The following is a 23,436-nucleotide window of genomic DNA, read 5'->3' as shown; positions in this document are numbered from 1 at the left end:
AAGCCATCAATTTTTACTGTACTTTGGAATAAATTTCGTCCACAGCTTGTGATTTTATTTGTTTCTATTGGTTTCAGGTTTGTTGATGGTGGGGTGAGAGGTCATTATGGAGGAATGCTTTGCTAGTGATTCTACCTATGGATCTCTAAGTGGGTAAGTCAATTTATGTTTTATCTAGTGGTATAAATATAGAGATCTGCCAGAAGCAACTCTATATATTCCATGTAGTGACATAACTATAGAGATTTCCAAATGGGCAAGTCTATCCATTCCATGTAGTGATATAACTTTAGTGATCTCCAAATGGGCAAGTCTATCCATTCCATGTAGTGATATAACTTTAGTGATCTCCAAATGGGCAAGTCTATCCATTCCATGTAGTGATATAACTAGAGAGGTCTACTAATCAAGGATCAAAATTAAGTGGAAATACTTGCTAGATGGGAGAGTCTGAAGTACATCTTAGTGAGTGTGTCACATTTAACACTATAAAGTTATCGATAAGTTCAAGTTTGGGGTTTTTAACTTTCCAAATTTAAAGTGTTTGAATGACTGCTTAATTGTCATAATATTGAGGGCCAATCTAGGGCCGAAATTTGGCAGCAGTCCCAATAAAATAAACCTATGCTTTACCAAAATATATTGGAAGTTTTCCCATAGAAAATCTTACTGAATTTGGGTTTGGGCTCCCCCCCCCCCCCCCCCCCCCCCCCCCCCCCCCCCCGCAAAAAAAAAATCTCCACTTACTGTGGTTATTTTTACACTGGATTCGAGATTTAATTTACCGTTATTGAATAATTCTGAAAATTGCTAGTGAATTTTCAATTTTTGCTAGTATATGCTTTTGCCACTAGCTAAAGTTTGCTCATGGTAGTAAAAGTTAATTTTGAACCCTGCTAATGGGCAACTCCATTTCATGTAGTGATATAACTAGAGAGATCTACTAATGGGCAACTCTATTCATTACTTTTATAAATGATTATGTATATATATGTATAATCATTTATAAAAGTAATGAATATAATATTAATATTATGTATATATATGCATAATATAACTAGCAATTCTGGAGGTATCCCTACTACATTTTGTGACAATACTTAAAGATCTACAAGGTGGTAGTCTCTACATGCTACATCTACTGATCTAACCAGAGAAATTCCATGCTGGCAACTCTGTACTATAGTTACAACTTATTAGGTGTTTCACTGTCTATGGATATATATCAGTTTAGACAATCTGTTCGGTGGCAAGGCCTTGCTTCACTTCCTTGAGACTGATCAACCTGATATACTTCCATAGACAGTCAGTAATATACCTAATAAGGGATTTATTTTCTCAAGAACCATAATGTGAGAAACATGTACAGTGTAATTCTGAAAGGTTAGCATGGTTAGGCCTCAATATTTCAGTATGAGAGAAAACAAATTTCATATTAATACATGTATACCAAAGTATAGTTAACAAAATAATGAAATAACATGTCATCAATGTTCAGGAGTGCCTAGGATTCATTTTCAAGCAATTATTTTATCAAAATAATTGTATTACTAGTGGTATGTAGACAAAACATGAGGACTGAAATATATGAATTTCTTACAGTGTTGAGATACATACAGTTGAGATACATACAGGGTCATGCATGCATTATTACCAACCACCTAACAAAGGGTTATGCATACAGCAGTGTAGGAATTTACTCTGATGTTGACATAAACCTAGTAGATTTCTCATTGGCAGGGTTCCACACTAACGTTAGTCCGTTAGTCTCAGACTAATACATTTTCATTCGGACTAATAAAATATGCGGCTAATTAGTCCGAACGGACCAATAAAAATTCCTGGAAAACAATATGAATAATTTACCAATGTCCGATTTTCTACGACTTTTACTGGAAAACCCCACATTTATTTTTAGCTTTCTACCTTCTTGGCGGGTAGTTACACAATTTCGAGTCAGCGCTTAATATTTCGACTGATTGATATGAAGTAAAACGTTTTAGCGATTATAATTTATATGACACATAAAAGAAAGATGTCAGACATATTCGATGTAATGTAATGAGAAAAAGAACGAGATCGGGAATACGATCGTACTTGTTGATCGCGAGATTTCAACAAATCTGTGCTGTGGAATAAACCATTTCATGCTTTGTTTATTTTTAAAAAAGAATAAAAACGTATATTGAAATGTTTGTTTTTAAATTAATGTTACAAAACATTGATGTTTCCTTTTTTTGACGGACTCATAAAATTGCTTGCGGACTAGTAAAAGTAAAGAAGCACTAGTCCAGCCGGACTAAAGCCTAAAAAAGTTAGTGTCGAACCCTGATTGGACTGTGAATATATGTCAATATGATAGTTGATATTAATTAGGTCGACAGGGTTACCACCAAGGTCGAACGATATTGAGATAACCTATCATTGGGTTGTATTTTGACGGCCATATATCATATCAATTGTTAGGCCTTTGTTTTTATACTAAATTTGACTACACAATATTCGGTCTACCTGATAAAAAAATGGAAGGTGTGACAGGGTGACGGGATGCTTACACCTCCTAACCACCTGATCCAACCTTTGGAATTTCTTGGAGTCCGTGATTTATGTTCTGTATACATAATATAATATATATTGTATATTGTTAATAGGTTTCTTGAGATTGATCACTGTGTTAATTTCACCATGTTCACCTTTTTCATGTAAGAGTTTTGTGATAGTGAAAACTGTCATGATTCTAGAAGAAGTCAATATATCCCAGGTTGTTAAAATTACTATAATATCAAGACACCAGAGTTTACCTGTATATATATATATATATATATATATATATATATATATATATATATATATATATATATATATATATACCAGTCAAGGCATCAATTTTTTGTGTGTATCATCTGTCCTTATAAATTTCTATCATTTAGTATTGATGTATACTAGTTTATTGTAGTTTATGTTGGACCTAAAGATTTAAGTAAGTATTAAATAGTTAAGAAATAATGTATCATTTTTAAACATCTATCGGGATATAAATACAGGTTGGTCACGAGATCAAACTCCATAAAGCCCGAGGGGCTTTATGGTAAATTTGATCTTGTACCAACTCGTATTTATATCCCGATAGATGTGTAAAAATGATACATTATTACTTATATTTACATTTATGACTTATTTATAGTTTATATTTTCCTGATTATAATCTTTAGCATGTGAAATGTTTTATTTTTCAAACTCAACGGCACGTATTTGATCCATTGATTGAGCGTCAACCCTTTATGACGTCAATGAGAAATTATGTCAAACGTTTATGACACGAGGAACCCGTGTTTATACAGATATAGATACGCTTTACTTTTAATAGTGTTATATAAAAGAAAACATTGCAAATGTAAATATAATTTATTAACATGCTTGGCAAAGAGGGAGGGCATTTGTTACATTACATGGATAGATTTTATTTTTTATTTTGATCATATCTGTTTTTTTTAATATTTTCATCTTGCACATTTTTGTAGTAAGATATGATATCAGATGTATAGTCTGAAGCATGCAGCTATCCCTAGAAGAGTCAGACTTTCAGTGCACATTTCTTGTAGAGCAAAAGATAGCAGTTTAGGTTATGTATTGGGGATGTGTCTGACTACACTAAGTTTATTAGTGTTCTAAGTATCTAAGTGTTCCTGAAAAATTCTCATCACAGCTTTCATATATTTATGGGAAGGTTGAATCAGAAAAACTAAACCCCCCATCCTGCCTTCCAGTTAGATTTGGAAGTATAAAAACATCATTAGTTGGTCTGTCTGTTAACCCTTCAGTTGAAAAATAATTGACGGCTTGGAAGCTTGTCATGGCTACTGCGTCTGACCAAAGCCTTAAACAATGGCATGGCCAATATCACTGCAGTGTGACGTGTGGCAAACCTTTCCCTATGTTTAAGTTTTTCATACACAGGGTATCAGTACAGTTAGTAAGCTCTGAGTAATAAGAGTAGGCTGGAATTCGAGTATTGCTGGTAAATTTCAGAAAATGCCTATTTACACAGAGTAGCAAATTTCTTGTTGCATGTATGTAGAATTTAAAACTCCTGGTTTAGTTGCATGCTTCAGAGTCTGTAGAATTCTCTTTGATGAGAAGTAGAAGGTATTAAAAAATGCATTGATGAATGAAAAAATGAAAATATATATATATATATATATATATATATATATATATATATATATATATATATATATATATATATATATATATAATGTCATTTCAAGTTGCTTACGCTTTATAAAAGATTTACTAAAACCAGAAATGAAGGTTTGGTGGTGCATTGATCAAAACTGTGCTTTGCTTCTGTTCAGATCTGTAGAATACGAAGAAGTTTTCCTTTCCAGTGACCTCAAGACAACATCTTATATATTTCATCTAAGGTCTGATCAAGGGGAACTAGAATATTGCTGATATATAAGTACTGGATATTTTATTATTTACCAATGTTAAAAGAGTCAACTTCTGCCCTCATTATTGCTTATTTACCGACAATACCAAAAATTATGGTCAAATGACCAAGGTGGATACTGTAATCTCTCTACATTAGCTCCATCCACAAAGTCTTTTATTGGTCGATATCAAAGGTACATCTTATAAATGAAATATAAGCTCCATCCACAAAATCTCTTATTGGGTCGATATCAAAGGTACATCTTATAAATGAAATATAAGCTCCATCCACAAAGTCTCTTATTGGTCGATATCAAAGGTACATCTTATAAATGAAATAGAAGCTCCAAACACAAAGTCTCTTATTGGTCGATATCAAAGGTACATCTTATAAATGAAATATAAGCTCCACCCACAAAGTCTCTTATTGGTCGATATCAAAGGTACATCTTATAAATGAAATCATGTTAAAGATTGGCTTACAGTGGGCCAGTAGTGATCATGAATTATAATAACAATATGAAATAATACTTCATATTCCTTTGCTTACATTTGTTTTCAAATTTGATTGACTTTAAACTCAAATATTGTAACAGACTCAAGTATGGATATTGGTCTTTGTTTTAATCAGAATGCTTTGGTGTTTGTTAAAATGATAAATTTCTACTCCAGACTAACACAGTGACCATCAGAGTTCTTATAATGAATACCAGTTCTAGACATACTTACTCACCAATTATGATGAGTTCCAGAAAAACCACCAAGAGCTCAGAATTGTAGAAAAAAAAAACCAGAACAACATTTTGAATAGTTTATTTTACCAAACATTTATAATTTCACATTAGATTACCACATAAACACCTGTAATCATGTGGTAATGATTTTTTTTTAGATGTAAAAAAAATTCTAAGAATATAGAACAAGCTTGTTTAAACAGTGGCAGATCCAGAAGTCTGTGTGTGTTTAAAAACAAAAATCATAGTTTATTTGTGTAGTTCAATGAAATTAAAAACAATAATCAGAAAAAGTGCTTGCAAGAATATTACTTTATAACTATACCTCTATAGGTTACCTGTGTATTGTGTGCGTTCAAGCGGAAAGGGAAGCTGGCTGTATATTTGTATAAAACAATTGGTTTGGATATAGAGTCAATCTCATTTATGCAATATCTTTGTTTTAAAAAATGACAATTGAAAAAAAAAAGTTAAAGCGGTGGTGTGGGGGTTTTGGGGCAAATCTCCAACCCTCTTGAATCCACCACTGTATAAATGTTCTACTTGTGTATAATTTCTACTTTGAAGGAATTGCTGAAACAATATTGCAACATCACTTGATTTGTAAAAGGTTGATGAAGTGGTAATTCATGGCAGTAGAGATGCTACAGCGCAGTCTGTATGACAAAGGATAACAGCCAATACAGAAAAGACTATTTATTAAAACACCTGATGCAGGGCATACATCTCTTAGTTTTGACGTTAACATTTAAATACTAGTTGAAAAAAGGGAAGTCATTTCTTCTGAGTTTTAGAGAGTGTATTGATTGAAAAGATTCAGGATGGTAAACAGTTGAGACAGAACTGTCTAGAAATTCTCCTGGGCCAAGAATCGTGGGTGTGTAATAAACCCTGTGATTGGATTTAGTTGGTACATAATTTCTTTGATTGCGTGGTCACATGAACAGGGGAACCTCCTGTCAAAGATAAATACAGAAAGGTTGTGTGCTATTATATTCTTAAATTTCAAATGGATGTAAACAGATTTGGATGAGAATGATAGCTTTGAGATTTTGCTGTTTTTTTGACAGAATGCAAGACAGTAGTAGCAGCTTCAGTATGTCACTGAGTGGCAGCGATACGTTTGAGGACCAGCCCTCCACCAGTGGCTGCAGGTACCCATTCTTATTTATCAATACAACTGTCTTATATAAAATATCTTGATGTTTCTGGAAAATCATAAATTTTTCTAAAACTGTTCAGTTGTATTCTTTATAACTTTATAATAGGGAAACATCATCTTTAAATGGGAAGATCATACTTGTCATAAAAATGGGATGGGTAATGATCTTGACTCGGGTCATTTTTTGGTAAGTTCAAGGTCACAGGCAGAAAAAAATGTATAGTTATTTTATGGTCCATAACGTTTTAAGGGATAAACATTGAAAGTTTATAATACAGTAAAAATCCTTTATGATGAACATGGATAAAACAAAGTTTTTGGGGATCCCTAGCTTAATAATTCTTAATAATTTTAGTAAAATTTTACAATTTTACGGTTATAATGAACTCTGATATGGTGAATTTATAGCTAACTAATTTTGTGCTCCCAAGGGGTTTAAAGGGACGATATTGCCTCTTTTATATTGAAATTTTTAAAATCACAAATTTAGAATAGGAACTGCCAATTTTTTATAAGTATTTACATTTGTCAAGACCTTCACTTACTAGTATACAGTTAAAGCATATCATTGAGGGAGTTAGCAAGATTCCAGTTCCCCAGGGCCAGGACTATTTCCAGAGGCGAAGCAAATTACAAATTAAGGCCTTTGGTGGTTGAGCCGGAGTAGGGGTTAAGGACCCTCTATACACCAGTGCAAAATGTTTTTTGGACATTGGGAAAATTATATTGAATAAAGTTGTAAATAGTGAGCTTATCAATTTAATTTTCAATATATGATTCGTGGCATTTACCTCCAGGAAAAGTGTTCAATCAAGTATCAATGAACAGAAGTCACTATTGTTTACTTCCTTGGAGGAAATACATGCGAATAAAGTGTTCAAGTAATTTATCTTGGCTATTTAAAATGTTATGAATACTTGAACTGATTACAAATTGAGTAATATACTGTAAATTTCAATTTATTGGAATTTAGATCTAAGGGAAGATCACTCTAACTACAGAAAAATGCCATAGAATCAGAACTCTTTACTGTGCAGTGTAGAGAGGGTTCTTAAAGGATTAGAAATGATTTGTGTTAGGTGATACATTAATTTTGGATGTGACCATGGTTATCTTATTATGTTTACAGTAGTGAAATGACTCACAAAGAGAAGCGCAAAGCTCGAGTCAAACAGTATCTGCGGCAGCTTAAAGCAATGGTGCCACCGGCATCTGGAAGAAAAGGAAAGATGGGGACACTAGGTGCCCTACAGCATGTGATTGGGAGTCTCCAAAAAATTCAAGGTAATCTCAATGGAAAGTCACGGAATAATTAATATACCTCCTCTTCAGGGTTTACTTAGGTAACTACGAATTGGAAGACACTAATTAGTGTTGTACCGATAATCAGAAAACATCGATTGTCGATGAAAAAATGCTACCGATTCCGATGATCAATTATAATTTTTCATAATCGATCATCGGAAACATACTTCTAATACAATACATTCCGGAATTATCCATTTCTGGTTTAACATTTATTTCTTCTTAATGAAAGAAAATGGCGTCTGCATCTGATACTAGCCAACTAGCACGAAGCAGAGGTGATTAAGAACCAAAAGGTGTATATATAGGGCCTAAAAAATTATGTTTGTTTCCTGTAACCCGACCGGCCCATTCAATTTACCCCAGGTGGATTTTTTTTTTCTGCCAAATCTGTGTTTGCTCTTTGGTCTGATCAATCAGCTGATTTTTTTTTATTCAAAAAATATTAATTGTATCTTTTATTTGAGATATAAAATATGCAACTTAGTCAACATTTACCTTAAATATAAAGAGTAATCAATCCCCCCCCCCCCAACTTTTTTAAGTTCGTTTTCTGCCGCTAGGCAGCCATGATGGGTGTCCACTGTAAATGTAACACCTGGATAATTCAGTCCCGGGATGCTTGACCCCATTATTCATAAGGAAAAAAAAAAAATTCCCGACCTACCGACCCTTGATTTTTTGGGAATGTTGCAGGAAACAAACAAACATTTTTTTTTAGGCCTAGAAAGTGTAAAAGAAGCAAAACAACAAATGAAATATATTATATATTTTATATATTCATGTTAAAGAAATAATATGAAATAATTGTAATAGTCTGCTTTTTGTATACAAAACTATGAAATCCGATTATAATCGGTAAAATCTAATCGGATGCGTTAACCGATTCCAACCGATGATCGATTATGAAAATTAACTGATGTCCCATCACTAACACTAATTACCCTACTGCATATAAAGGAGTCTCCAAATAACCCAACATCTAGATGGCAGAACGTCACAAAAACAATTCAAAAGAAGCATAGGATTAAAATTTGTAATTTAGTAGGGCTGGGTATCGGTTGGAAATTTCATATTGCTATATATTGCAATATTTGGAACTTTATTGCGATATGTATTGCAGCAGTATTTTTAATAACAGTTAAAATGCTATTTTCTTATTTTATTAACCTCCACTTATAAGCAGAATGTATAAAACTTTTATAAATACATTGTAACAAAAAAGTTCTAGTTGATTTCACCCATACAACAGAAACCTTTACCATTTGGTTCTGTTTAGCAGGATTGAAAACGTTTCTGACATCTTAAATTTCATATTTTACTTCATAAATCTAAAGCCCAATCATTTTGCCGGTATATTGGTACTGGAAAAATGTATTGCAATACAATATTTTTTGTTAACGTATCGCAATATACCTTAATATCGATATTATTGTGCAGCCCTATAATTTAGATATCTTAAGATGAAAGGTATTTGAAAAGATTCTGAACATTGTTTAGCAAAATGTCCACGTTTTATTACAATTTGGGTTAATATATTAGATTTAATTGAAAATGTCGGGAAAGTGTGTATTTTCAGTTTTTTCATGTCAAAAAAGTATTCATTGTGAAGAAAATTTGCAAAAAAAGAAAAAAAACTCAACAGAGATTAAAAAAAAAGAAAAACGGCCTAGTTCTCAAATTGCCCTGAATAAACTGTTGACGTAGAAACACACAATAACATGAATCAGGGATTTTTTTACCCTCTGATTCCAGGGGCCGGGGCCGTCAAGATAGGGAAAAATAGCAATATTTCGTTGAAATTGGGAAAAATATCTTCATACAAATAAAAACAAGCAAAAGTCAAATATGTAATCATTTTTCTTATTTTTTTATAGTATGAAGCTGGCCTAAACCAGCTTTAGTGATATGAAATAATAGAGACTGCTCAGGATCTTAAAAATGGTAAAGCCGTAGGGTAAAATAACATTGTAAATGAACACTTTTATACAACGTTGTCATCTTTTTTACCTTTACGTAAGAAGTTCTTTAAAATAAAATTTGATAGTGGGTTTGTTCCAGATGTGTGGTTAATCAGTATTGTTTGACTAAGTTATAAGAATAAGAGTGATTCAACACAGCCTGAAAATTACCGCCCTAGGCAAACTGGAGAGACTGACATGATGCACGTTTATTTATTATATAATTAACGATCCTGACTTTAATTTTTAAACATCGATCCCGCTTTAAAAAGTATGCATGCAACATTCGTATATTCCGAATAACTTTTCGGAACTCCTCGGATGGCTCGTACATCGCACATAGAGGACATAAACACCTTTTTGTCATTATTTTATTTTAATAATTTACAACTTAATACTTTTTTCATATTGGGAATTTTTAGGTATAATTTTGGGAAAAACATGCACTTTTCAGCATTGGGAATGGGGCCGAATTTCGGCCCCGGAGAGACCCTAAAAAAATCCCTGTGAATAATGACCATGTTATATATTCAGAATTCCTTTCCATTGGTTATGAAATGATCTGTTCTTTAATACCATATTTATTATTCTTTTTTATTTCAGAGGAGAAAGATAAAAGTAATTTTTCTAATAGTGATGCACTAATAGAAGAACTGGACAATTCTCTCTTTGACAAAGATAACCAACTCAATGCACAGGTTCTACGATCAGAGGTAAGAAAGGTCAAAGGTCACAGAATTAAACATTATCTTTAAGATCAAATAGACCAAATAGCTGGTTTAGAGGCAATTTACAAGGAGTTATGGGAGTTATGTCCTTTGTCACGCTTTAGAACTGTACTTAAAAATGAATAGATTTCCCAAATGCTTTCAAATATATGATAAAAACAACTGAGTTCAGTTTTACTCCTCTGATAAAACACTAGGTATGTGGTGATGTCTGTAAATTATTTTCATTCACCTAATAATTATAAGATTAAGTAAAAGTCTAAGTTCTCTGTAGATAAACAGTCATGAAATACCAAAAATGAGAGAACGGTGGTGGATACGGTTAGCAGATCTAAGTTGCTGGCAATCGTATACTTCTGCTCCCAATAACAATTACTGCGGGATGTTGAACAAAATATCATTTAAAGTATTTTTTCTTGCTTTCAGACCAGCTGTTGTCTTGTTTTTAGGGATATCCAGTTTGTAAGGTTTTCGATGAAATGAAACGGGGTGCTGGCCGATATTTTGTATATCAGCTGATGTTTTGGAGGGTTCTATTTTCAGGGGTTCCAGAATTGAGAAGTTTCACCACAAACTTTCACATCTCTATAATGTGTCAGTCAATTGGTTTATTAGGCTGAAAATATAAATGTGTGTGAATAGTGAAATTTTTATAAATTATACTGATCAGCACTTAGTTATTTGGTAATATTCCTGTTTGTGCATTGCCACAAGAAATATGGATTTGAAATATGGTATGCCCAACTCATTACAGAATAAATATCTCTATTGTTATTAAAAGAAAAAAAACGGCACAATTTTTATGCCCCGCCATGAATATGGCCAGGGCATATAGTGTTTGTCATGTCCGTCCTTCTGTCCTGTCCTTCCGTCACACTTTGTGTTTAGCTCTGTTCAAAGCTCAGTTTCAAAGAAACCATCCAAGATATTTTCATCAAGCTTCATATGCTGATAGATATTGATGAGAGCTGCATCATCATTTTTTGACCTTGACCTTTCCTTTGACCTTGACCTCACTTTTCTTGAATTAGTGTTTAGCACAGTTTTAAAGATACCATTAATGATAGTGAAATCAAACTTCATATGTTGATACATACTGATGTAAGCTATTCAACTACATCAACATTTTTTGACCTTGACCTTTCCTTTGACCTTGACCTCGCTTTTCTTAAATTAGTGTTTAGCTCAGTTTTAAAGATACCATTCAAGATAGTGTAATCAAACTTCATATGTAAATACATACTGATGTAAGCTATTCAACATTTTTTGACCTTGACCTTTCTTTTGACCTTGACCTCTCTTTTCTTAAATTAGTGTTTAGCTCAGTTTTAAAGATACCATTCAAGATAGTGGTATCAAACTTCATATGTTGATACATACTGATGTAAGCTATTCAACTACATCAACATTTTTTGACCTTGACCTTTCCTTTGACCTTGACCTCACTTTTCTTGAATTAGTGTTTAGCTCAGTTTTAATGAAAGCATTCAAGACATTTTTAACAAACCTCATTTGCTGAAACGTACTGATGAGAGCTATTCAACTGCATCAATATTTTTTACCTTGACCTTTCCTTTAACCTTGACCTCACTTTTCTTAAACAAGTTTTTAGCTCAGTTCTAAAGATACCATTCAAGATAGTGTTATCAAACTTCATATACTGATACATACTGATGAGAGCTATTCAACTGCATCAACTTTTTTGACCTTGACCTCACTTTTCTTAAATTAGTGTCAAACTTCATATGCTGATACATACTGATGTAAGCTTTTCAACTGCATCAATATTTTTTCACCTTGACCTTTCCTTTGACCTTGACCTCACTTTTCTCAATTTGTGTTAAAATGTTGCATTACTAATATACCCTCGGCGGGGCATTTATGTCCTATGGACATATTTCTAGTTTTTTTATTATGCTGTCGACATTGGCATTCCTAAGAATCTCATGTATTGTCTGTCTATTTCAGGATGCCATTCAAGTAATTCTAACTGTCAATGATCTCTCCATTCTCAGTGTGTCAGACAACATAACTAAAGTACTGGGGTACCCAACGGTAAGTCTCATCTTAATAGTATCATGCAGAGGACTTCAAACAAACCCAAAGGAATTTAATACTGAAAAAGAAATGGCTTATTCCTAGCCATTAATTAAAGTAAAATAGCAACTCTGGAAAATAAGCAATATATTTATCACCTCCCTCTCACTAAGTGGGTTGTAATTTAATGTTGTATGAAACAATTGCTTGGCAGCTGTCTGTGAAACCTAAGAACTTATCTCCATGGTGACAGAATCTGTGTAATGAGCTATGTTTTGTCACAAATGTAACAGATGATATAAAAGAAAATCTCACTCATGTAATTTTATCATGAAAGAAAAACATGTTGTGATATTGTGATGGTGGTTTGATAATTGGGATATGGAAAAAAGTCAAGTACTGTGCCTGGTCGGGGAGGAGGGGAGGGGCTTATATGGAATAAGCCAAAAAGTACTGACTTTTGACCATTTATATGTTCATTATCAAGATTATCAGTGAAGTAAAAAAGTTGGTTATGTGTGGTATACAGGTGTAGAACTGGGATTTGATACATATGGTTTAGGGATGGGTATCGCCTAAAATTTCATATCGTGATATATCACGATTTTTCTCCAGAATATCACAATAATATTGTGATATTTTTACACACAATTTTTACAAATTTCAATGAATTTCCATAATATTTCTTACAAATATGCTATAAAAACATAGCTTCACTTTTTAAAATTTTTATTTTTATAATATAAAGCATGTTTGGATGCCATTGTTTAACTTTTTTTTAACATTCTTTACACTTCCTGTAATTCTTATTTAATAGTTTGAACAAATAAATGAATAATTTCTGGAATTTATAATTATGTACCAAAATCCGGTATTTTAGTCTCCGTATCATGATAGGTATTACGCAATAAAAAATCATGACATACCAGTATACCGATAAAATTGTGCATCCCTAATATGGTTATAATCTCTTCTTATATATTTTATTTGTCATTTTGCGCGTGCACATTTCTGACCTTACTGTAAGCACTTAATTTTAAGTGGCAGCACACTGCCGTTTTTGGAGAATGAATCTTCATCAAATGACATAAAATCTACATTGAATTACTATATAATTCATTTTAAGTTAATTTAAAAAAAAAAACCCAGAAAATCTTTTTTGTTGGAAATACCATTAATTTCATTTAGCTAATAAATCTCAATTACTTTTTACATAAAAGGCATGATTATGTCAGTCTAAAGGAGTGGGATAAATGTACTTCAGTTGAATGAACTTCAGTTGACAGACATGAAACGTGTTCAAGCATGTGTTATTTCTTATTTGAAAGGTTCAAACTTGCATGAAGCTTTTTATGCACAGCTGCATGAACTACTCCAATTTTTTTCAGGTTATGAAAAGTATTCTTAAAAAAAAAAAAGAATGTTAATAAGGACAATATTCTGTAATGACTAATATCTGCCCCTAAAATAAAACAATAATGAAGAAATTAATAATATATTCTTAACCAGGGAGATATCTGCAGACTTGAAAGCAGTACCTATTTTCAAGAGCCTGATGTCATATGTTAGTTATGATGTCAAGTGTATTTTACATCAATATTTTGATCAAAAGTCATAGAGCTCAGGTTTTCTCCAGCTTGATCTTTTGATATACAGCTTACTCCACTTATATTGAAATCGCTTTTTTTTTTTTTGAAATTCCACTTATTTTGAAATAAAAATAAATCCCCAGTTTTAGCCTCTCATTTTCTTTGCATTAAAATAACGGTTATGATGAAATCGGCTTTTTTGAAATATCGCTTATATTGAAGCCACTGATCGGTCCACAGAGGTGATAATGAGTTGTTTTCATAACAGTTATATTGAAGTACTATTTGGCAGCTGTCGTTACGGTTGGTGACAGTAATTATGCCTGACTGACTGGTTGATATACAAAAGTGTGAATGAATAATTTCTCATCTTATTTGTTTTTATATTGCTTTAACAAAATAAAATTTATCCACTGTTTAATTCTTTGTTTTCACATATATGGACATATTGAGGCTAGATGTAATATGGGAACGTTTTCCCCACAGAAAAGAAAAACCTTAATTATCTTTGGAACACAAATACAAACTAATTGATAAGAAGACAAAGCCTAAATCCGAAATAGCTAAGGATTTTTGGATTAACACGAGTACACTTACGATGATATACAAGCAGCGTTCAGCAAGTATTGAAGTGGTTGAGTTCGGTGATTTTCTCCAAAATCGTAAAAAAATACGATTGGGAATTATAATGAGGTTGAGGATTGTCTTTTCAAATGGTTCACAAATGCAAGATCCTCAAATATAGCCATTTACAGCGAATTTCTTGCTAAGATATCTGAATAGACTGTTATAGATAAACGATGACCATATTAATTTGTTCAGGTTTGTTCTTCTTTATTTTAGATCAGGATTGAACTTTTAAAAAAGGCGGTTTCACGTCAGTCGATTTTGCTTATATTGAATTATGGATATTTTGAAATAATTTGCATGGTTCCCTGAATTTCAATAAATCTGGAGTAGGCTGTAATGTATTATAGAATTATAATATCAGTAAATTCTATACAATGAAAACTGAAACAATTTTGTCCCATGGAAATTGTGCCCCTTCAATTATTTTGCCAATATATACCGGTAGATACTATGTTCTTGTGCCCCCTCAAAAGAAAACGTTTGATGACCTTTTTCTTTTAAATAATTTTTTTACTTGTCAAGGAATACTTGGTAGTTGATAGTGCCCCCTCAACTGAAAATGTATGGCTGTGCCTCCCCCCCAACTGAAATTGCTTTCTACAGGCCTGTGTCCATTTTGTCCTCTGTTTTGAAAATAACAGAAAATCAAAATAGTTTGTGACATCACAGAAACAAGTATGGCATCTACTTCCAAGCGATTATATTTTTGTTAAGATTTTTCATACAATATATACAATTGTGTACATGACTAGAGATTTTCAAAATTTGGCTTTAATGGGGGGGGGGGGGGGGGTTAAAATATGCTTTTACTGTATATAGTTCTTTTTCAAGTTTGATTTAAATTGAAATCCTTGACCATTGCAGGACAGCTGGGTCAATAGAAGTTTTACTCATTTTGTTCACAAGAAGGACATTGTGACCGTTAACACGAGTTTGAATGTGGAATCTGAGGAACAGGCCCAGATGACAGACTGCGATGGTCAGTCAAATATAATCATTGTGAGATACTCCAATTTTATAATCAGTTGTAGAGAAACTTTCTGACTGTTACAATAACAATTATTGAATGAAACAGAGATGTAGACTTTTGTCCAGTTAGCATTTTTCTGTATTTGTTCCCTCAATGTTTTGTAGATTCAGCTGTAGAGAGCAAGACCGGAGAAAAATCCAGTCAAATAAGAAAAAAGTTCTTCTTCAGGATAAGGCAAGTATATTCTTCTACACACCAGATAGCTGTCAAATCAATAAACCTATGGAAAACAAAGGCGGATGCAAGCCGTGTTGTTTAAGAGAGAAAATCATTGATTTTTTTTCTTCTCTCTAGATTCCCCACAGACCTTTTTAAAAAAGGCTGCAAGATTAAACTGATCTTATTAAAAAATTAATTGAGAATCCTATTCTTCTTTGTTTTGCTCATATCAAGAGCAATTGTTCTTCATCTTGGAATATTGTAGAAAATAAAGTTAAAAATAGCAGAGTACTTCATCACGTTATTGGCCTCACCCATTCAAGAAGAAATTGTTTGTTTGGACATGTTGGAACAGTGATTAATGATAATTAATTTTATGACCGGCCATGAATACAGTAGCGATATATACAGCAAACACACTTATAATGAATTTAGGCTTACAGCAAAATGATTTTCATTCCCCGTAGTTTTAAAATGTGAACTAAATGGATATAATGAATTATATTTATAACGAATCAAAATTGTTGGTCCCTTGCACTGGCTATAAGCGTGTTTTATTGTATATGCTATAGTATTTGTACTGTTTGTCTTCCATCCGCTCATTACGCTTTCTTTTAGCTCAGTTTCAAAGAAACTGTTCAAGATATTTTTATCAAAATATATACTAGGGATGTCAAAAAATAGTAGACTATTCGACTATCAGTCAAATGGACCGACAATCGAATAATGAAACAACATTCGGGTATTGTTACTAAATAAATGCAATAAAAGACTGATAAGGAGATGGGATTCTCATCTCAAAATTGAGGGTTGGACATCCATGTTCTATTGATATATATCTACAGCTAAACTTCGAAATCTCGAACACTGATATCTCGAATACCCCGGATATGTCGAAGTAAGGCCGCGGTCCCGACGAAATTTGCTTAATAAATGATTAAAATAAACCCCTCTATGTCGAACACGGTAATGTCGAATACCCCGGTTATCTCGAAGTAAAATTGTGTACCCATTCATTAAAATCACATGCGTTATCTCGAAGTCAGGATAATTTTCCGCTCTGATGATCAAGTCCGTTAGGTAAACTGAATGCTCTATTGATAACACCCACCTGTCTGTCGCGCTCGGGTTACCTGTATTCCTGTGATCAACAGATAATAGCGCGATAATTATATGAAGTGTATGTATGGCTTACCTTGATTGTAATTATGCAAGCCAAAGGTTGTGTGTATTAGTCTAATGCATACGTGTGGATGACACGTTAATTGTTTTGTGGCTTGGGTACGTTTATCTTGATAATCGCTATTTAATGCTATGCGAAATATGCGAGCATACATATAGTTTATGGATATGAAAGTGAAAATTATAGCCATCGAAGTAAAACAAAATTCTCAAATTCAATGCAGTTAAAATTTATTTTCCCTATATGACCGTGCAGAATTTACAATCGTCCGTACACACCATCATGTGAGCGTGTGTCGCAGTGAAAAAACTTGTGCTGTAGTGCCCTGTGATTCAGTGTTGTTCTGTTGTTAGACAAAAGTGCGTGATTCTTCTTTTGCATTTGATTTTATTATGGTAAAATAATTTTCTTTTAACTGATTTTACATGTGTGAACATGTTTCCAATAAAAGAAAATGAATATTTTGTTTTCGTTATTCTGACAGCAACCGGTTTTAAATTTACAATGCATAGACGATATCCGGTTATGTATACATGGGAAACGATGCTAGCGGTTGACTTGCCGCGTTAGTAGAAGGATTATACTTCTGTGCATATTATACAAGCCTTTTATTTTGTTAATTATAAAGAGGATGTAATATTTTTTTTATTGCTAAAAACATGTACATGTACATTAAAGAAATCGTATACAAAATTTCGAACAAAAAAGAAACATGACATATTTTTACTATTAAGTACATGTTCACTGCAATAAGTTTATTTAAAGTTCATTTGAATTATAACCCTCGATATGTCGAACCCCCGGATATCTCGAAGTTCATCAACGGTCCCGTCAACTTCGAGATAACGAAGTTTAACTGTAGTTACTTTTTTTAAATACCAAAAAAATAATGAATGAATGAATTGCTTTTGTTTGCCTTGATGCCATTTTTGACTTCTCCTTGATAGGAACTACAAAAGCCTTCAATATAGTGGGTTTAGCTTGGTCCGACCGGACAAGTTTACCACAGTGCAGGCTAGTATGACGGTCAGCTATTGTCCCGAGGGTAAGAAAATAGAGTCCCTGCCATCCTGTCCTTCATCTGGAGAAACAGACAAAAGGAGCAGAATATGTATCCACCTAGAGTGTGTACCCCTACAGTCACTATACAATGGTATGTTTCATCTCTCATCTGATATGTATTTAAGGAAAATGTCATTAAGATGGCTTAACTGTGTAGGAACTGTGGATTCAATTAACTTTGTGTCAAACCATTCCTTCTGTTAACTGTGTATCATATGTGCCATTTCTTCTGTCAACTGTGTGTCAAATATAATCAACACATTCCTTTCAGTTTAAGAGAAAGTTTTATGTATGAACAAAGTGAAAGTGATGACATATACATGTATATACCATATATACTCGCCTATAAGTCGGTTTTTTGAGAGTTAAACTTTGGTCCAAAAATCTTTGTCCAACTTAAAGGCAAGTTATAAAAACATTGGTATTTTACCGGGTCATTCCCTCTAATATACGCTTAAAATAAAACCGACTTATAAGCGGACCGACTAATAGGCGAGTACATACGGTTATCGTATTCCATTGAAGTACATGTAAATCAATGCACAATTTTCCCCCTCAATTTTATTCATATCTTGTTCATTAAATGGATTCATATTTAAGTGTCATTGGTTCATGTATGTGTAAATAGATACTCCTGGTGCTCATGTTACCACTAAATACCATGTGACCTGTAATTGTGGTTGAATTATAGGAGAATACATGTAAACAAGTGTTCTGGCCCCCAGGTTCATAAAGCAGTGTTTAGATTGGTGTCAGGATTGGACTTTGTCTTAAAGTTTTATTGTATTGTATTCTTTGTTTAGACTGTTGTTAATTTGTAGCTGGAATAGTTATAGCTCTCTGAGTGCTGACTTGTATCTTTTACTCCAGACTTTATTACAAGACTTTTGAATACAATCACAAGATCATTCTATCTATTTGCAGTAGAGAGTGTACAGCTGGAGAACCAGACCTTTTATATGAGACATTCCATGTACTGTAGCTACAGTTATATGCATCCTAAGTAAGTCATTTGATCTACAAAAGACACAAAATACTGCATTATGTACAAACAAAAAACAATTTTAAATTTAACAACCCTTATATAACAGTGTTAAGAGTTGAATTCCCTTTTTCTTAGTGCCATTCCTCTGCTTGGGTACCTGCCACAGGACATGAATGGGATGTCCATTTTTGATTTTTACCACAAAGATGATATGGAAACCTTATATAACATATACAGACAAAGTAAGAACACTGCTCAACATTCCAAAATGTTGTCATGTTCAGAAGTAAAAAAAAAACAAAACCCAATGCTCTCATTGTCCCTATATCTTTGTCATTTTTAGTAAAAAGAATCCCAATTATTTTCATATTTAGAAGTAAAAAAATCATATACTTATTTTTGTTATTACATAATGTTTTTGATTATTTCGGTATTAAGATATTAAGACAGGGATATTTTATAGTTGTAGTCTCCAAGGGAACCCCTTTTAAGAGTAAGCCAATCAGATTGAGGACCAGAAATGGCTGCTGGCTGACGGTGGAGACAGAGTGGTCCAGTTTTGCCAATCCTTGGTCCCACAGATTGGAGTTTATCATTGGTCAACACAGGCTGGTCAAGTAAGTACACAAAACATCTCATCATTGGTCAACGCAGGCTGGTCAAGTTAGAATTTTACACTTGAACATAAAACAACACATCAAGGACATGAAGTAACCACAGATATGATTCTAAGCCTTAGTTGTTTGGATAAGTTCACATTGCTCAGAAGTTTAAATCTGGGCCCTCAGATTTTTATGCTAGGATTGTAGGTAGTCACTCTCCCATACGTGATACAGAGATTATCCATGAACAATGATAGTGCAACAACGCCTAATAACATAGGACTTTGCAGTATAATTTTTAGCTCACCTGAGCCGAAGGCTCAAGTGAGCTTTTCTGATCACATTTTGTCTGTAGTCCGTCTGTCCGTCCGTCTGTCTGTAAACTTTTCACATTTTCGACTTCTTCTCAAGAACCACTGGGCCAATTTCAACCAAACTTGCCACAAAGTATCCTTGGGTGAAGGGGATTCAAGTTTGTTCAAATGAAGGGCCACGCCCTCTTTCAAGGGGAGATAATAAAGAATTAGTGAAAAATTAATAGCATCTTTTAAAAATCTTCTTCTCAAGAACCACAAAGCCAGGGAAGATGAAACTCATGTGGAAGCATCCTCAGGTAGTGTAGATTCAAGTTTGTACAAATCATGACCCCCGGGGGTAGGGCGGGGCCACAATGGAGGATCAAAGTTTTACATAGAAATATATGGGGAAAAACCTTTAAAAATCTTCTTCTCAAGAACAGCAAAGCCATGATGAGTCATATTTATATGGAAGCATCCTCAGGTAGTGTAGATTCAAGTTTGTTCAAATCATGACCCCCGGGGGTAGGGCGGGGCCACAATGGAGGATCAAAGTTTTACATAGAAATATATGGGGAAAAACCTTTAAAAATTTTCTTCTCAAGAACAGCAAAGCCATGATGAGTCATATTTATATGGAAGCATCCTCAGGTAGTGTAGATTCAAGTTTGTTCAAATCATGACCCCTGGGGGTAGGGCGGGGCCACAATGGAGGATCAAAGTTTTACATAGAAATATATGGGAAAAACCTTTAAAAATCTTCTTCTCAAGAACAGCAAAGCCATGATGAGTCATATTTAAATGGAATCATCCTCAGGTAGTGTAAATTCAAGTTTGTTCAAATCATGACCCCCGGGGTAGGGCGGGGCCACAATGGAGGATCAACGTTTTACATAGAAATATATGGGAAAAACCTTTAAAAATCTTCTCCTCAAGAACAGCAAACCCATGATGAGTCATATTTATATGGAAGCATCCTCAGGTAGTGTAAATTCAAGTTTGTTCAAATCATGACCCCCGGGGGTAGGGCGGGGCTACAATGGAGGATCAAAGTTTTACATAGAAATATATGGGAAAAATCTTTAAAAATCTTCTCCTCAAGAACAGCAAAGCCATGATGAGTCATATTTATATGGAAGCATCCTCAGGTAGTGTAGATTCAAGTTTGTTCAAATCATGACCCCTGGGGGTAGGGCGGGGCCCCAAAGGAGGATCAAAGTTTTACATAGAAATATATGGGAAAAACCTTTAAAAATCTTCTTCTCAAGAACAGAAAAGCTATGTTTAGTCATATTGATATGGAAGCATCCTCAGGTAGTGTAGATTCCAGTTTGTTCAAATGATGACCCCTGGGATAGGGAGGAGCCACAAGGGGGGATCAAATTTTTACATAGAAATATATAGGAAAAATCTTTAAAAATCTTCTTCTTAATAACAGCAAAGCCCTAATTGATCATATTGATATGGAAGCATCCTAAGGTAGTATAGATTTAAGTGTGTCCAAATCATGACCCCCGGGGGTAGGGTGGGGCCCCAAAGGAGGATAAAAGTTTTACATAGAGATATATAGGAAAAATCTTTAAAAATCTTCTTCTCAAGAACAGCAAAGCCCTGATTGATCATATTTATGTGGAAGTATACTCAGGTAGTGTAGATTCAAGTTTGTTCAAATGTTGCCCCCCTGGGGTTGGGTGGGGCCACAATGGAGGATCAAAGTCTGAAATAGAAATAGAAATATATAGGAAGATTTCTTCTGATGAAGAACTGCAAAGCCATGATTAGTCATTTTGATATGGAAGCATCATCAGGTAGTGTAAATTCAATTTTGTTCAAATGATGACCCCCGAGGGTAGGGTGGGGCCCAATAGGGGGATAGAAAATTTTACATAAGAAACACATAGAAAAAATATTTCTTCTCAAGAACAGAAAAGCTATGTTTAGTCATATTGATATGGAAGCATCTTCAGGTAGTGTAGATTCAAGTTTGTTCAAATGATGACCCCCGAGAGTAGGACGGGGCCACAATGGAGGATCGAATGTAACATAAGAACATATAGAAAAAATATTTCTTCTCAAGAACAGAAAAGCTATGTTTAGTCATATTGATATGGAAGCATCCTCAGGTAGTGTAGATTCCAGTTTGTTCAAATGATGACCCCTGGGATAGGGAGGAGCCACAAGGGGGGATCAAATTTTTACAAAGGAATATATCAGAAAATTTTTTTAAAATCTTCTCAAGTACAACAAAGCCATTTGTTATTTTGACATGGAAGCATCATCAGGTAGTTTAAAATTCAAGCCCCCCCCCCCCCCCCCCCCCCCCCCCCCCCCCCCGGAATCTTTTCAATACTGAACTGATTTGTGCTTTTGCCTATCCACTGTGCTCAGGTGCCCATGGGCCTCTTGTTTATAAGATCTTATATTTTTTAAAGCTATTTTTTAATATGACCTCTGATAAATTGCCATGCAGGGGATTAAGTTCCATTAGAGCAGTTATTGTTTATCATTAATCTACATAAAGGGATGATTTAGAATCTAAGATATGTGTTCAAATTTTGGTGATTTCAACAATGAATGCAAACTTTCATTTCATACATGTTTTAATGATGCAATTGTATTATGGGAAAAATTCAATGAAAATGACTCCATCTCATGCCATTTGCTATAAAGCATATTTTTTTAATTTTAGACCACCTATTGATGGAAATGTGTTCAATGAACCAGATCGACCTTTGTTTATGTCACAGTTGAGTGACTACCAGCAAATGCTTCAACAAAAAATTCGACAGATGCTGCTTGAGGTCAGGACTACTTGAGAGTTATCATTATTACTTTATATAGCTCATTATTTGTATACTTGTGAATATGTATATGTAAGTATGGCCTTTTTCTGAGTGAGTATGAATTAACTAAGAATTTATTTTTTTCAGCCTGTAACTGAGGGAAAAGTAATAACACCACTCCAGTCTAGAGCTGATTCTTCTGATGAACAAAAGACCTCAGGTGGGATATCATAAAATGTGTGTGCGTGCACGCGCACACATTCATACACACACAGAGAATTGTACCAATATATTTTCCACTTTTAATAGAAAATTGGAAATATTTGCAATATTGCAAATATTTCTTTAATACAATATCAAACTTAATTTAGAGAACAATATACATGGCTTGTGAGCATTATATAGCGTTTCCCCTATATACTTTGACCCATTTATAGATGTAGGAAAAACTTATATAAAACATTGCTTCAAACTCAGAAAAATATACATGGTCTTAAACAATAGATTTTATGTCTTAGGTAATAAAGGTAGGAAAAAAATTCAAATTTCAGAAAGAACTGGATATGATTGATCTACTATCATGACTTTATAGAAGTTTCAGAAGTGATTTGCATTGCAGAGAAGGAATGACTGAAAAAATTAAGTGTTTAGTTAGGAAGGATTTTAAAGACATTTGGTCTTGGAGACTGAAATAGAATTTAAGAGTTTTTAACTGAAGAATTCAGTAATTCTGTTCAACAGAGTTTTGCAGGATAT

The 23,436-nt window shown here is 33.7% G+C and overlaps 1 protein-coding gene across 2 annotated transcripts in view; it reads left to right on the top strand.

Moving 5' to 3' along the window:
- LOC133172239 (period circadian protein homolog 1-like) overlaps window positions 1–23,436 on the top strand; it is a 49,793-nt gene that overhangs the window by 17,428 nt on the left and 8,929 nt on the right. The window contains exons 2-14 of one of the 2 annotated variants that reach the window (XM_061307090.1): window positions 78–153; window positions 6,239–6,322; window positions 7,460–7,614; window positions 10,200–10,309; window positions 12,293–12,379; window positions 15,445–15,559; window positions 15,715–15,784; window positions 17,900–18,105; window positions 18,939–19,017; window positions 19,135–19,241; window positions 19,463–19,616; window positions 22,587–22,698; window positions 22,828–22,900. In XM_061307090.1, coding sequence (XP_061163074.1) covers window positions 107–153; window positions 6,239–6,322; window positions 7,460–7,614; window positions 10,200–10,309; window positions 12,293–12,379; window positions 15,445–15,559; window positions 15,715–15,784; window positions 17,900–18,105; window positions 18,939–19,017; window positions 19,135–19,241; window positions 19,463–19,616; window positions 22,587–22,698; window positions 22,828–22,900 — 1,399 coding nt within the window. In that variant the 5' untranslated portion in view covers window positions 78–106. Of the gene's footprint in view, window positions 1–77; window positions 154–6,238; window positions 6,323–7,459; window positions 7,615–10,199; window positions 10,310–12,292; window positions 12,380–15,444; window positions 15,560–15,714; window positions 15,785–17,899; window positions 18,106–18,938; window positions 19,018–19,134; window positions 19,242–19,462; window positions 19,617–22,586; window positions 22,699–22,827; window positions 22,901–23,436 lie in introns of those variants that run through there. The other variant, XM_061307089.1, reaches the window with a different exon arrangement.

Source organism: Saccostrea echinata, unplaced genomic scaffold (genome assembly GCF_033153115.1).
Source record: "Saccostrea echinata isolate AGI-Se365-2 ecotype Australia unplaced genomic scaffold, CSIRO_AGI_Sech_v1 ptg000054l, whole genome shotgun sequence".
NCBI lineage: Eukaryota > Metazoa > Mollusca > Bivalvia > Ostreida > Ostreidae > Saccostrea > Saccostrea echinata.
The sequence above is the reverse complement of the archived record's forward strand: the minus strand, read 5'-3'. Positions and strand labels throughout refer to the sequence as shown.